General features: G+C 42.8%; 1 protein-coding gene across 3 annotated transcripts in view; it reads left to right on the forward strand.

Annotated features, from left to right (window-relative positions):
- Window positions 1-16,513, forward strand: part of VIT (vitrin) — a 39,938-nt gene that overhangs the window by 19,014 nt on the left and 4,411 nt on the right. For 2 of the 3 annotated variants that reach the window (XM_035108289.2, XM_060272902.1), the window contains 9 exons: window positions 2,047-2,268; window positions 3,239-3,289; window positions 4,466-4,504; window positions 4,631-4,687; window positions 5,421-5,483; window positions 7,744-7,791; window positions 10,463-10,525; window positions 14,008-14,155; window positions 15,752-15,855. In XM_035108289.2, coding sequence (XP_034964180.1) covers window positions 2,047-2,268; window positions 3,239-3,289; window positions 4,466-4,504; window positions 4,631-4,687; window positions 5,421-5,483; window positions 7,744-7,791; window positions 10,463-10,525; window positions 14,008-14,155; window positions 15,752-15,855 — 795 coding nt within the window. The remainder of the gene's footprint in view (window positions 1-2,046; window positions 2,269-3,238; window positions 3,290-4,465; window positions 4,505-4,630; window positions 4,688-5,420; window positions 5,484-7,743; window positions 7,792-10,462; window positions 10,526-14,007; window positions 14,156-15,751; window positions 15,856-16,513) is intronic. The other variant, XM_060272901.1, reaches the window with a different exon arrangement.

The raw sequence follows: 16,513 nt of genomic DNA on the forward strand, positions 1-16,513 counted from the left end.
TGCAAAATTAGGAGGAATTCGCATTTATTGCGAGAAATTTCTGGTATTCTGCACCAGTAATAATTGCTTGAGAAAACTGAAAAGGTCATTTTTAAAAAGTTTTCTACCTTGAGAGATAATTATATTATTTTTCTATTGTTTAGGTTTGGTATTATTCTAATTCATTTTTGGAAGTGAGCAACAGACACACAAACATTTTTTAGGGCAATTTCCAGGCCTCACACAGTTTGTCACATCAACACTAACAAGCTTTACACTCCAGCTGAGAAAAGTGTGACATTGATGCAGAACAATGGAGGCTGGTCCACTAGCATGCATGGATAACTGTCCCACCAATCATAGCCTGCCCTCAGTCAGCCCCATCTTCCTGCCTACCTACCTACTTATAACCAGTCCAGGGATTGGTGCTGCCTGTCACCTGCCTCCTCCTCTTTAGCCTCAGTGTTCCCCCTTGGCAGAACTCAGCATGAGAGAGGATGGGGATAAAACTAGAATTTGTTGACTCTGCCTGTCATTGGCTCTGGTTCCACCAGTGGCGTAGCTTGTTGCTCAGGCACCCAGGAGAGAAAACCGCCCATTGGGTGGGGCGAGCTGGGGCAGGGCACGCTGCACGGAGTCTCGCCACCGCCTCCCCCTCAGTTGTAGGGCAGCTGAGGGAGAGGCGGCGGGCAGACACAAGCCCCACGCTGCCGTTTCGGGAGTGACTACAGGCCCTGCGGTTAGTGCCGCCTCCCATGGTGTTGCGCCCAGAGCCCCCTGCCCCCCAGCTACACCTCTGGGCTCCAACTACTGCTGTGCTCTCTGCTTTCTGCCCCACTAGTTACAATGGGTACCAGCTACTTTGTTTGTTTAGTCGTTTAGTCGTGTCCGACTCTTCGTGACCCCATGGACCATAGCACGCCAGGCACTCCTGTCTTCCACTGCCTCCCGTAGTTTGGTCAAACTCATGTTCGTAGCTTCGAGAACACTGTCCAACCATCTTGTCCTCTGTCGTCCCCTTCTCCTAGTGCCCTCAATCTTTCCCAACATCAGGGTCTTTTCCAATGATCTTCTCACCAGCTACTACTGATGCAGAATATAATCAAGAGAAAGGAGGGGGAGGGAAGGAGAGGTTTCATATGCCCACCCTACAGAGGGCCACAGCTTAAATCACTTTTGTTCTAACACAGGCGGCAAAACTGGATTTTTTTTTTACTTTCCTCATTATCTTTGAATCATAATTTCCCTCAAAGTGGCAATCATGATAAGTCACTGCAGAACTGTGGTGGGTAATTTGTAGTTTCCTTTGGACATGTAATTAATTCTATATCACCTCAGATCAAATCATTTACATGTAAATCAAGTTTCTCATTATGCAGTAAAATGTGCATTCCAGTCAGAATTCCTAAGCTGTTTTAAACCAGAAACATTGTTACTTATTTGTATTTTTAAAAAGCAGCAAAACCTTCACCCATAAGTGTTTCAAATAAACATCTTTTTGCCACTTTCCTCCACAGGGTAATATTAACCCATGTCACATAAGCAAGATTTGGCCCGTCACTAACTAGAGTCCATGACAATCCCAGTTCTCTCGGGTATTAGTGGGCTTTACTGTTGTGCCTGGTTCACACATAATGCTACACATTTTTTTAATGCCATGGCTTAGTATTACTTGTGAATCTGCCCAGCTTCTTAATTATAGTTTGTTTATGGCTAACAAACCATGATCTTAACTCATAGGGGTTTGGGGTGGCTTATGAACATTGGTTTGTTGTAACTATGACTTGGTGTTATGTACAAACCAGGCCATGGTTCACAGACCTTGCAAAAGTTCACAAAACATGACTTGCAACTGTACTTGTAGGGACTGGGAGCAAAGGCTGCCATATGAGACTCAGCAACACCATGTCAAGTGTCCAATAAAGCTGATAGCAACCACCACACACAAGCACCCCCCAAAAATGTGCAGCTGACGCTAAATTCACAGCATCTATAGTTTTGCATCTCTGCAAATAGCAGATAGCCTTTTCTTTGATATTAATTCACTATATTTCTATACTAATACAGGAGGTTCACAACGGAAAGAGTATCGGACAACTGCAGTGCCATTGCAAACTACACAAGGTGCATTTACAACAGCAAAAGCTGCTATCAGGACAACTGAATATGTCAGCACAACTCCAAAGCCAACAACAACCCCAACTACAGGCACTACAACCATCACTACCCAGACGACTACTGGTGCAGCTACAAAACCTCCAGTTGTGATGCACAAGGTCAGGGACATAGGTGAGCAGAATGGCAGAGGTCACAGTGGCTTAACAATGTATTTGTGCTGTAACAGGAGTGAAGAAACCAACCTGTGGGTCTAGTTAGGCCTCCCCAAGCTGTCACCTGTAGCAGGACAAGTAAAATCTCAGCCCAGCTAAATTCAAAAGGAAGACTCTAGAGTGTGTTCAAGCCATTTTGTGAATTCATAAAACTCTGAAGTCAAGCAAAGGCTGCAAAGGATTGAATTTATAATTTACCTGATGCCATAGGATGTCAGCTTGGTCGACAGTTGGGTGGCCATACCAGGCAGCAAGTCAGTATGCCAAGTTCAACGTCTGGGGGTCAGTTCACACAACCAAAGTCCAAAATCCAAAGGTCAGGAAACAAGGTTCATGGTCAAGCCAAGTCCAAAGTCTAGTAGTCAGGATACAATACAGAGTCAAACCCGAAGCACAGTCCTGTGGCAGTCCAGAAACACCCAAATCAAGGCCCATCAACATGGGCAGTTGACCAAACACAGCCCCCTCAGCTCTGCTTCCCTTTTGTCATCTCCACGCTGATTGCAGCACCTGGGCTTGATGAGGCAGGTGACCCTCACCTGTTCCAAGCCTACTCCAGCTGAGGAATCACACCCCTCCTCCCAGAGCTAGGCAGCCCCACCTGCTGGCCAAGTAGGGAGCTGGGCTGTGGGCCCTTGCCTGTCTCAGCCTTCTAGAGCGCCACTCCCGCTGCTCCCTACACCTCAGAGCTCGCTGTGTTCATGGGGACAGGGGCCCCCCTGGCTCTGGTGATGGGTCTTGCTGCTCTGGTTCCTGTGCATTGACCCCCCCTCCCCACCCTCCCCACCCCCTGCTCTTACAATTTAAAGAAGGATCGTCATCTGCAAAGAACAGTGCACTTTGACCATTTCGCCTCATCCTCTGTTTTGCATACTGATTTTTCTCCTTTTCCATTTGCTATAGTGAGGGCTTCTCTGGTTTGTTCTTAGGTTCTAGCAACGTCCATCCAGCTTACTCCTCAGTAGCAGCTGTAGCATCAAGTAAGTACAGAGGCAGTACATTGCATTACCAAGACCGCAATCCTGAGCAGCCCACAGAAGCTTATGTCTGATTACACACCACGGGAATGTCTTTAAATGGCCGTTGTTCTACCAAGGAAAAAGTAGCTTAACTTCAATCATCCCTGTTTCATAAGATGTTCTCCATACCTTCCATCCATGCCATAGAACTACAGTTCCCAAGGTTCCCTGGAAAAAGATAATGACTGTTCAACTAGTTTGAATCTTTCTTGTGACCAGACCCATCTCTACCATAACAGGGATGGGGAACTTTTTTGGACTTCCATGTGCTGTTGGACTCCAACTCCTATTAAGCCACACTTGCTGGGACTGATGGGAGTTGGAGTCAAACATCTGGAGGGGCACAAGTTCCCCATTCCTGCTAAGTAATCTATCTCTCTCTGTAATTATTGTTTCATAAATCCTATATTTAATCTCAGTTGGTAGAGCCTGAGAATCTTAATCTCAGGGTTATGGGTTCCGAGCACAATTCAAAGTGTTGGTGCTGACCTTTAAAGCCCTAAACCAGGCATAGGCAAACTCGACCCTCCAGATGTTTTGGGACTACAATTCCCATGATTCCTAGCTAACAGGACCAGTGGTCAGGGATGATGGGAATTGTAGTTGCAAAACATCTGGAGGGCCAGGTTTGCCTATGCCTGCCCTAAACAGCCTCAGCCCAGTATACCTGAAGGCGTGTCTCCACCCCCATCGTTCTACCTGGACACAGAGGTCCTTCCACCAGATGTCAAAGAAATAACCAACTATATGACATTTAGAAGATATCTGAAGGCAGACCTGTTTAGGGAAATTTTTAATGATTGATGTTTTAATGTATTTTTAATCTTTCATTGGAAGCCGTCCAAAGCGGCTGAGGAAAGCCAGCCAGAAGGGCGAGGTAGAAATAAATTATTATTATTATTATTATTATTATTATTATTATTATTATTATTATGGGTTTGAGTCTCACGTTGGGCAAAAGATTCTTGCATTGCAAGGGGTTGGACTAGATGACCCATGTGCTTCTATGTTAAAAACTAAAGGATTAGGACAAGAGTCTCTTACCAGCTATAAAAATATCAATTTTTTTTTTTAAAAGTCTTTAAAAATAGTTTTGGGAACCGCAAATAACATTTTCTGTTTTAATGCATATTTTAGGGCAGGTTCAAGCTGTACAAGGAAGAACCCAGAATCAAGGTATGTCCTAACTTAAATAGATATATATTTTCCTCATTTAAAATAAGTTTAGTTTAAACTAATCACATTTACTAATTACAATTTATGTTCAAGTTTATTTGTTGACCAGTAAAATATTTTTTAAAGCATTCAGAGGCAGTTCCAGCCATGCAAGTAACAGAAATATCGCTCGACCTAATACAGGTAAAACCATCATACGATTTTAAAAATGTTTTCCGGTTATGAAAAGCAGCAACTAGAGCCCACTCTTCAAGACGTTTTCTTGGAAGTAAGTTTCCCTGAGTTACCTACAATTACTACTTAGGAAATACACCTAAGAAATACTGGATACAATTTAGCCCAAGTTAAGAATTTTAATTCCCTGTTATTCCAGTAGAAGATATTGAAACACATGCTCACCTCTCCCTGTGAAATCGCTGGGATTTGAAATAAGATTTGGCTGGATTGCAGCCATTCTGATTTTGCAGCATTTCTGTATTGTTCTTATTTACTAAATTTATATACCACCCTATACCCACAGGCCTGTAGTGGTCTGCTAGTTATCCTCCAGAGTTCAAACTACTTGAGTCAAGTTATTTTGTAGGAGTCGAAATCCATAAACCCATTTATATCACCAGAGCAGTTCTAATAAAGTGAACAGGACTGACCAGATTAAATCATGTCTAGATTGCAACCCAAGCCCAGGAGACGCCAATTGACTTCCGTGTGACATTATGATAGCATTTCAGGCCGTAAATGCTCAGGACCAGAGAGCCCATCCTATTAAAATTTGCTGAAGCTAAACTGTCTTGACGGAAAGGGAAGTCCCTAATAATACTACCCCCATTTTAAAACTGGTGGCTCTCAGGTAATGAAATAGACTCACTAGAATTATGCCTCTGTGTATTAAAGTTGACCCTTTTGACAAACCACACAGGTCTTCAACGGCAAGAGCCAGTTGTCTCATTCCGGAAGCCTTCCACCTCTCCTTCCAATCTGGGTAAGCTTCAAACCAAGGCAGATTTTGACACCTACATTTCTCTGGGCTTGTTAGTCTGAACCAGAAGCACCACTTCCTCTCACCTCATACGCAAAAAAAATCTATTGTTTTCAACAGAGCAGTGCTTGAGTCATCTGAGTATTCTTTTACATCCAGTTCCCTATGTCTGGTGCTCATGATACCAAACTGATTCCCCTTAAAGGAGGGAGCGCCTTGTGATTGGATTTCTAAGCACCTCCCACCTCCCGGCGTGGGCAGGGTTATGCCCTGCTCCACTCCGGTTGGTCGTTTTGCAGTCGCTTGTACCCTAAAGCCAATCGCTTGGCTTGGGGGGTGACTGCGAAACCGTATTTAAGCCCTGCACGTTGTTTGCTAGTTCTGTTTGCCTTTGCACAGCTGATCCCCCGCCCACCCACCCTTTATTTAGGTCCGTCTGGCCTTGCTATGGACTTCATTGGTTGCCTGTTTTGTAATGATGGTGGTGGTGGTGGTGGTGATGATGATGATGATAATAATAATTTATTATTTATACCCCTCCCATTTGACTGGGTTTCCCCAGCCACTCTGGGCGGCTTCCAACAGAATATTAAAATACAATAATCTATTAAACATCAAAAGCTTCCCTAAACAGGGCTGCCTTCAGATGTCTTCTAAATGTCATATAGTTGTTTATTTCTTTGACATCTGGTGGGAGGGCATTCCACAGGGCGGGCGCCACTACCGAGAAGGCCCTCTGCCTGGTTCCCTGTAACTTGGCTTCTAGCAGCGAGGGAACCGCCAGAAGGGCCTCGGGGCTGGACCTCAGTGTCCGGGCAGAACGATGGGGGTGGAGACACTCCTTCAGGTATACTGGACCGACGCCAGTAACTGGGGCCTGGTAGGAATTTTTCCATCTGGGAAAATGGCGGGGCCATTTGGCTTTCGCCTACCACCGTAGCAATCGTCACAACTTTGTAAGGTTAGGCAGTTAGGCATTGGATCAGCAATGGTGGAGAGGTGAGGTGCCCGCCCCCCATGTTCAAGGGTATTGCATTAAAGGAATCTAGGGGTTGGCCTGGGTCTTCGCGGAGGGGGCTAGGGCTATACCAGGACCCCACAGGGACACCGGGGATGAGCGCCTGTCAGGACTCTCTGGCGGTGCTCCCTCTGGCGGTATTCACCCTTTATCGGATTCCCCGTGAAAGTGGGTAGGAGTCTGATATAGTTTGGATGGTGCCAGTGACTAAGCCAATACCAGTCACATTCTCTATTCAATAAAATTGTGGCCTAAATTTTGCCCAATAACTTAAACTAAAATCTCGTGTCACTGTGTTTCAATTTTTGACGGTGCTGGGGGGTCTCGAATCACAACCAACAATTTGCTTTATTTTTCAGGCAGCTTCCTATATGCAGAATAAACTTTAGTCCTGATTAAAGTATTGTTCCTAAGGGCCTGTTGTTTTATTGCAGATCTGTACTGCAACATATTCTTGATGTGATCATAGTGCATTAGTAGTGGGTTTAGCCTGCTTTGGTCTGTTCTGCAGTGTTTCCCAAAGCTATCTATCACATTATTGCTATCCGGAGGGGCTGCATTGCAATAAATGCAGGACAAAAATAAATCAGAACATTTCTGGTATAAAAGTTATGGGATTTCAACAGGAAGTGGCAAGATATGCTGTGATTGGAAATGAAGCAAAGAGGGGGGGGGGAAACATTTGCAGGTGCAAACAGTATTGAAAAGGGAGGCCACATATGACTGCCCCAATAGCATCATTAGCACAAATCACCCATCTCACATCGCAGTATCTGCCCAAACACTGGAAATTGAGGCTGACAAAAAAACAACAGCACAAAAGGCAAATTCCATAGTGCACCAGCCCATTCTTTTAGAAACAACCAGTAAAAGAAATGGGACAAGCCAAAGTCCCAGGCAAGAGCTGGCTTGTCCCTTTTTTGTTGTTGGAACAAACAGTATGAAGAAAGCCACATAAGTACCCTCCTCAAAAGTTCATATCAAAACTCAAAACAATTTCATTTGTTTCTGGCACAGAATGTCTCTTAACTCTATATTTCACCTAAGGAAGGATCTGTCATGCTCTATTTATGCTGCTTCTTACATATACTTCTGCTTATTCTGACATATACTTTATTTTACAAAGGGTCTCACCTAAAGGATCAGCATTTGTTCTGTTAACTTCAGATTGGTTTGGGTTAGTGCTTTGCTTTTGCTTCTTTTACTTCTAAGTAATTACTGTTTTTCCCCTCTTGTGTGTGGAAGCTATAGAAACAGACTTGTGGAAACTGGGATCAAGCCTTTTTGACACAGGTAGTATTACGCAACATTTCCTAATCACCAACTCTGTCATTTTAAGGCTTTCGATTGGAGCTGCATCTTTCCCTGCCTCATAGGGCCAAATTAGCACACCTAATTGCAATACCTAATTAAGTCCACAGGGTAGAAGCTCCCCCAATTGCTGCATTAGGAAGAAATTACAAGGCCCTTTTTACATGAGAAGCATTTGCATGCTATATGCAAGAAATCTACCCGTATGATCATCACACACATTATAAACTTCCACAGAAATGTTGTGAGCACTCTCTCTTTTGCAATTCAGAGTTTGGGTTTCCAACTGATTGCCATTTGTGCCAATCCAGTGGTGAGGAGTGGGTTTTTGCAGGGAAAGCTTCAGAGCAAAACTCAGACATGGAGCTTTAAAGTGTGGACCATGCCTGGAAAGTGTGGAGGGAAGGTAAGGGTTGACAAGCCCTGACAGGAGCAAATGGAATGTAGGAAAAGAAAATTGCGTTTTAGAAAATAGTCTATATTAAGCTATGGCAAGAGAGGCAATTTGTTTTCATATTTAGGTCTGCATCTGTGTGCTATAAAAAAAGAAGACTTTCTAAAAAATCAGAAAGCAGATAGTCACAGCTGAAACGTGATCAGAAGGTTGGAATGATGAATCTGCAGGTTGAGGGGTTAAAGTTATGGAGGATCCTGCCATATGTACATGAAACAGAAAGGGATTTTTAACTTAATCTGTCCAAAAGCAGATTCATCACATGAATCTTGCAGGTTATGTAAGTCATTACAGTGGTACCTCGGTTTAAGTACACAATTGGTTCTGGAAGTCTGTACTTAACCTGAAGCGTACTTAACCTGAAGCAAACTTTCCCATTGAAAGTAATGGAAAGTGGATTGATCCGTTCCAGACGGGTCCGCTGAGTACTTAAACTGAAAGTACTCAAACTGAGGCGTACTTAAACCGAGGTATGACTGTATGTTGCAGTTACTGAGTACTGGTGCATGTGAACACACCCTTAGTCCTAGTCCATAATGTTTTAGCTATGCTTTGCCCTCTCTTGTTTGCTTAAGTGGGAGAGTTGTTGTGCGAGGATGGGCTTGCATAGGCAATGCATTCCTATACACAGGTCAGAACAGCCGAAAGGTTTACATTTCCAAGTTGAATCACAGCACATGTATCAGGATGTTAAGAGATTACCATCAACAGAAAGTAAAAACAGCCTAAATGTTCAGGTGGATGTCTGGATATCTATTTGCAGGCAAGATTATTCATCACACAGCTTGAGGTGAGAAAAGGGAAATTTTCCAAGGGAGCAGAATACAATAAAAAAAAAAAATTAGCCCAGTGATTAAGTTTGATGCATGCTGATTATCACTTCAAAGAGAATTATTTTTAGTTTGTATGTGACAAGTATTGCCTGAGTGGAGATTTAATGAGCCTGGACAGCTGTGACAACTCAGTGGTGAAAAAGCTTAATTGGCTTGCAGTGAAGCACCAAGGCAGAGTGAGGGACTATTCCCAGGACTGACAATTCCAAGGGCTGACAATACAGTCTTCAAGCCAGCCTGGGAACCTAGAAGGGCTCCCTTCTCAATTAGCTCTCAGTGATACATGATGGGTGGCATTTTTATTAAAAAGAACTATATAATTATCTAATTGCATTCAAGCAGTGGCCTGAAAGCCAGGCTGCAAAGGAAGCAGCCAAACAATGGCCTCGGCTGCAAAGTCAGAATGAGAATGCACCCCCGACTCTTTTCCAGCCGTGAATCGGCACCAAATTCAAAAAGCACCAATCCAGCCACGGAAAGGAAGAATAGGAGTGCAGCTAGAGCACACTCTCAATGCCTTCTTTTCCGTTTTACCTCGTGGATTTACCTGTCCAGCGCCTGGTATCATATGACACCTAGTGATGGATGGGTGAGGAGGGTAAAGGGCACAGATTGAGCCAAGCCATACTGTGAGGGGAAGATTTCCAACTGCTGATCTAATTCTCAGCTTTCTAGAGGTGCAACGTTCAATTAAAGATCAACACCACATGGACCATGTTGAGTTGTTCATGTTTCAAAATGACCAATCTGCAGGAAGCAGTGGAAGACAGGAGTGCCTGGCGTGCTCTGGGGTCACGAAGAGTCAGACATGTAGGATGACACAGTGCGGTTCACACATGAAGCATAAACACAGTCTAATGTGCGGAACAGTGCCTTGTTAGCATTTTGTGGTGTGCCCCAAAGTGCAAGAATACCTGGCGGTAATTTACAGTTCATTGTGGCGAGACAAGAACTCCTTTCTGTTTCCTCATGGCACATGTAATTATCACACCTCTTATATCAGCAAGTAGGGCTCGGTATTTTAATCAGTAGGTGAATCAACCACACTTATAACAGCCTCAGTTGTATGTGGTGCATATTTTATTATTTATACCCTGCCCATCTGGCTGGGTTTCCTCAGTCACCCTGGGTGATTCACAGCACACGTGTCAGAACATACTAAAACATCAAACATTTAAAACTTCCCTAAACAGGGCTGCCTTCAGATGTCTTCTAAAAGTCAAATAGTTGTTTATTTCCTTGACATGTGAAGGGAAGGTTTTCCACAGGGAGGGTGCCACTACCGAGAAGGCCCTCAAAAATATGATGTCATAATCTCATGTCCTTTGTATTTAATAACCAACTGTGTCATTATTGATCATTCCAGGTTTCAGTTCCAAGGAAGACGTGGTCCCCAAACCTCTGGAACCAGTTTCACAGGGAAACCCAAGTATGTGCACCTGAGCAGTCATTATATATATATATATATATATATATATATATATATATATATAATTATACAGTAAGGTTTCTTTTTCCTGACCCAATAAAAAATTCTATTTAAAGTGACACTTTATCCTAATTTAGGGGTTGAACTGCTGCAGGCCTCCCCATGTTGTTGGACTACAGTTCCAATATCCATGAACATTGATTATGCTGGTTGGAGCTGATGTGATTTAGATTCCCCATTCCTGTCTTAAAGTACAAACACAATTGGAGAAAATGCTCCCTGGTGTAGGGAAGCGTGGAGGTTTTTCTGCCAGGCAAATCAGAATGAGGGTTAGTTTATATGCAAGAGTAGGCGGTTTTTTTTTTGCAATCTATATATATATAAATGTAAAAAAGGTGAAACTGTGGGCTCCACTTTTCTCCGAAACCACTTGACCGATTGTCCTGGAATTTGGACACAATGGTCCATGCCACTACCCGAGTGTTTGCACAACCTCGGATTGCTCACATCTCATACCTGCGCAGGTTAAAACCTACTTTTCCACAAACTAAAACAGCGCCCTCAAGTGGTGTTATTCCCACATCTCCTCCTCCACCTCCTCCCCCCTCCCCATGGAGTCTAGCCCACACCCACAAACCCCGCCTCCGCCAGACTCAGGGGGATCTGAAGGGGGCTATTACCCTCCATCTGACAGACTAACGCACAGCAACGCGTGCAGGGCCAGCTAGTATATCATAAGAACAGTGCCATTTTAATAGAAAGAGAGGTGCCAGAACTCATGCCTCCCTCATTGTTTTAGAATGGCAATGGCATCCACCTGAGAGGTGCCAGAACTGATTTCTCCATTAGGCCAATGGCCCTTCTAGTCCAGCATCCTGTTCTCACAGTGGCCAACTAGATGCCCAGGGGAAGCTCACAAGCAGGACTCAAGCACAGGCGTATGCTACCTGCAACTGATATTCAGAAGCACGCAACTCCAGCTGTGGAGGGAGAGCATAGCCATCATGGGCCACAAGCATGTTGATCCTCTCTCCCTGCCCCAGAGGCATTAATTTCATTCTCAAAACTTGCCCTCCAATTTCTTGCTCTTAATGCCATCAATATCAATATTAGATTATGGCTACTCAGGGACAAAATTTATGAATCACCTTTAAATAGCTGCAGGAAAGTGGTAATTTTCCTCCTAAAATAGCAAGGTGGGTGTATCTGCCTCACCAGATTTTATCACAGTTCTCCGCAAATAATTGCTGGATCTTGTAATGAAAGGAATGCCATGTAGGACCCAGGAAAAATCTCAGCACACAGTATAAATCCTGGTTACAGGTAGGTAGCCGTGTTGGTCTGGGTCGAAGTAAAATAAAAAAATTCCTTCAGTAGCACCTTAAAGTTAGTTGGTCTTTAAGGTGCTACTGAAGGATTTTTTTTATTTTAGTATAAATCCTGATTTGGAGTAAGGAAGTTGGAACACACTCGGAACAAGACCACTTACAAAGGGTTTTGTAAAGGGCAGGGGGAATTTTTACAAGCCTGGCACCTCCACAGTGAAGTATACCTTTATTGGCACACCTGTCTTGGTGGGAGCAGTTTCAAAGAAAACCATACAAGAAGCTTGACTAGGAAAAAAACCCATTAATTGCCATTTAAGCTCATCCAAATGTTGATCCCTTTCAAGGAAATGAGAGTTTTCTCAGCAGCTTAGAGCAAAAGAAGAATAGACTGCTGTTTCTTGAAGACACTCCTTGCAGGTCAGAATGAATAAATTTGGTTATTTTAAATTAAAAAAAAATAGAGAGAAGAGGTTCCTTTAGCTTTGGGTGTTTGTCTACTGTTCTGGGAGCCAAAATAGCAAGATGAGTGAGGACACGTGCATTTAAAAGACTACAATCAAGTTTTTAAATATCCAGACTGGAGAGGCAGATCTGAAAGCCACAAAGGAGATTATCATTCTTTGAATTACTTCCATGTCTGGCAAAATAGCAATTCCCACTTCAATAAAGGAGGAGATTTTTGTTCCAGCACTAATTAAAGAACACTTTTTGTGTATGTGTGGGAGGGGATTGTTGTTTTTTTAATAGCTATACAAATCAGAATGCAGGAATGGAGAATACAACCACAATGCACACAAAAATGCAGGAAGGAAAGAGAGGCACTCAGTGTGGTAAAACTTTCATGTGGTAAAACTGCTGCTGGGCTGTACCACTTGAGACTTGGTGAGAGGGGGGTAGAACAGTTGAATGCTCCTTCCTATAAAACACACAGTGCATATAGAAAATTAGCAGAGAGGAAAAAATTCTACTGTTGCTAACTCACAACATGCTCATCTTATAGACGCAAGGAAAATTTTGTTTATTAGTTTGGGTTTGTTCTGTGGAGACGCAATGAATTATTCAACCTCACACCAGCATCCTGAAGTAGCTCAGTCCGCATGAGTCACATATAAATAACTGCTTGTCTAAAGTGCCTCTGAAGTCCAAGTCTTGCAAAGTTGTCAAATCTTACACAATCATTTAATGACATGATTTGAATATGACTGCTCCTGATGTATTCAAATAGCCCACATGAGAGCTCAACCCTATTATACATCTTCTGAGAAGTTGGTCTCAAATGGGATTTAGTCCCATTTAGTGTGCACTATACGACTGTATCCTTAGTGTATTTGGGGACTCCTAAAAGTGCCTTCTGAGCTAAGCTTTTCTTTAGAAGGTTTGTGTGATTTCAAGGTGGCCTGTATCAGCTGATATAGCAGAAGTAGAAGGAAGAATCATAGAATTATAGAGTTGGAAGGAACCCTGAGGATCATCTAGCTCAACCCCTTGCAATGCAGGAATATTGCAGTTGTCCCATGCAGGGATTGAACCTGCAACCTTGGCAGATTGGGAACCACTGGTAGATATGGATGCAGTCTGCAGTAGATCGTTAAGGGTTTCTGACTTCTGATTGTCAAACCAAAGCAACAGCCAAACAACTTTCCCCACCTAGATTAGCCTGCTGAAATGAAGTAAGTGGACCAGGAGAAGAGAACTTTTGGGTTTAAGGACTGTAAACTTGGTTCAGTTCTGGTAATAAAAATACATTTCAAATCTCATACTGCGCTCCAAGGCACCATGTTCATTAATCATGTGTGTCTTTTTCTACTCAATTCTGGTTGGTGAAATTTTGAGGTATTTTTTTGGGGGGGGGGGAGAAAAGTAGATTAAACAGTCCTGAAGTTTGCCCAGCTCTGTGGATGGAACGTTTACAGAAACAGAATTATTTCTGAACAGAAACAGAAACACTAGTTCTTTTCTACTTGCCAGGTAGGGTTATTGTTATCTATGTCAAGTGAAGCTTTGTAATCTTTGGTAAATTCTGTGAATGATTGAGTACATGCTCTGTTATCATGGTCCGTGGTGTGTTTTTGTATTTAGATGTCATACAGGAAAAACACGAAATATATGCAAAAGGACTTCCAATGTTACTGTAATCTATACTCTTTTTTTCAGATTGCAAAGTTGATTTATCCTTCTTGATAGATGGCAGCTGGAGCATTGGTAAGCGCCGCTTTCAGATCCAAAAACAGTTCCTCAAAGATGTTGCTCAAGCCCTGGATGTGGGCCCAGCTGGTCCTCTTATGGGCATCATCCAGTATGGGTAAGAGAGTATTACGTATTTTCATAACATTTGTGCTGTCTAACATTCATCTCCATATCTGTAGCAACACCACAGGAACTTCCTGTGGCGAACTACTTAATACACCCCCCCCCCTACAAATTGAAGCAGATAAGTATCCCATATTACTAGATCTTAAGTTAGGATCTTGTTAGCTTATTTGATATATCCTATGATGGTCAAAATCCAGTCTTAATCTCCATTGTCAGAAAAAGATTTCCAAGTATAGAGATTCTTGATTGTTCCACAACCTTTCTGCAGATCACATGAATGGAGTGTGTAGCCCACAATTTGAGAACTTCTCTAATAGCCCATACTTCAGGGATTATGTGAGTCCAGCAACACTGGGGGAGACCACAGGTTTCCCACCCCTCACCCATCAAGGGCAGTTGCCCCACCTACAAACTTTTTTTTGTCAAATAATTGATTTTTAAAAGCAGCCACAAATGTAAGTTTCGTGTTTAGTCGTTTAGTCGTGTCCGACTCTTCGTGACCCCATGGACCATAGCATGCCAGGCACTCCTGTCTTGCACTGCCTCCCGTAGTTTGGTCAAACTCATGTTCGTAGCTTCGAGAACACTGTCCAACCATCTTGTCCTCTGTCGTCCCCTTCTCCTAGTGCCCTCAATCTTTCCCAACATCAGGGTCTTTTCCAAGGATTCTTCTCTTCTCATGAGGTGGCCAAAGTATTGGAGCCTCAGCTTCACGATCTGTCCTTCCAGGGAGCACTCAGGGCTGATTTCCTTAAGAATTGATAGGTTTGATCTTCTAGCAGTCCATGGGACTCTCAAGAGTCTCCTCCAGCACCATAATTCAAAAGCATCAATTCTTCGGCGATCAGCCTTCTTTATGGTCCAGCTCTCACTTCCATACATCACTACTGGGAAAACCATAGCTTTAACTATACGGACCTTTGTCGGCAAGGTGATGTCTCTGCTTTTTAAGATGCTGTCTAGGTTTGTCATTGCTTTTCTCCCAAGAAGCAGGCGTCTTTTAATTTCGTGACTGCTGTCACCATCTGCAGTGATCAAGGAGCCCAAGAAAGTAAAATCTCTCACTGCCTCCATTTCTTCCCCTTCTATTTGCCAGGAGGTGATGGGACCAGTGGCCATGATCTTGGTATTTTTTGATGTTCAGCTTCAGACCATATTTTGCGCTCTCCTCTTTCACCCTCATTAAAAGGTTCTTTAATTCCTCCTCACTTTCTGCCATCAAGGTTGTGTCATCTGCATATCTGAGGTTGTTGATATTTCTTCCGGCAATCTTAATTCCTGCTTGGGATTCATCTAGTCCAGCCTTTCGCATGATGAATTCTGCATATAAGTTAAATAAGCAGGGAGACAATATACAACCTTGTATATTGTCTCCCTGCTTATTTAACTTATAAATAAATTTCGTGTATGGCATGTTTACACATTTCCATGAAAACACAGGAAATATTCATGCACATTGGTTCCTTATTGAAAGAAATTACTATAAATTACAACTAGTATCGTTAATGTGTTAGGAGTTAATGCCATATTGTGTATGACCTTCCTTTCCTGGAACGAAATTGCTCCATTTTTATTTTGCGAATAGTGATGACCCTTCGACTGAATTTAACTTGAAGACCTATACAAACTCTAAGGATCTGCAAAATGCCATAGAGAAAATACTACAAAAAGGAGGATTATCCAATGTTGGTATGTATCCTGGACAATATATCCACAGCTAATGAGTTTAAGAATCAAAAGATGTTGGTATGCTAGATATTCTAGGCAGATTGAGGTCAAGACCACAAACTGTCCTCACACATTTCTCGTTCCTCTTCCTCTAGTTTGGAAAATACATTGTCTTCTAGAAAATCATGATTTAATATCTGAAAGTTTTCTCTGAATAGCTTGTCCCTTTCACAGTGCAGATATAGCAGATTGGTGAGACACCAACCACCATAGAGTTCCAAACAGAAATTAAAATACCCAATACCTTAGTCTGTGCTTTTTTTTCTTTAAAAAATGTTTAGGGGTACTCTCATTTTCCTACTCATATTGAAATACTGCCCTTAAATGAGGCCAAACTTACCGCAGATTCACAAAATGTTTAGGGGTATGTGTACCCCTGCGTACCCCCAGAAAAAGAAACACTGACCTTAGTTCAGTATCCCTTATTGCAAATCTATTCCCTCTTTCGGCTTTTAAAACATATCAGGCAGAAGTTAGAGACACATTTGACCAAGGAAGGAAGGAAGGCAGACACACACATACACACAAGAAGATTCCACAGCAGGTTCCATTATTGGACGAGGGATCGCATGCAGATGTGGGATGTGAATGCCCAAATGAGATTTGCACCAGCTTTGTT

This window comes from Zootoca vivipara, chromosome 3 (genome assembly GCF_963506605.1).
Source record: "Zootoca vivipara chromosome 3, rZooViv1.1, whole genome shotgun sequence".
NCBI lineage: Eukaryota > Metazoa > Chordata > Lepidosauria > Squamata > Lacertidae > Zootoca > Zootoca vivipara.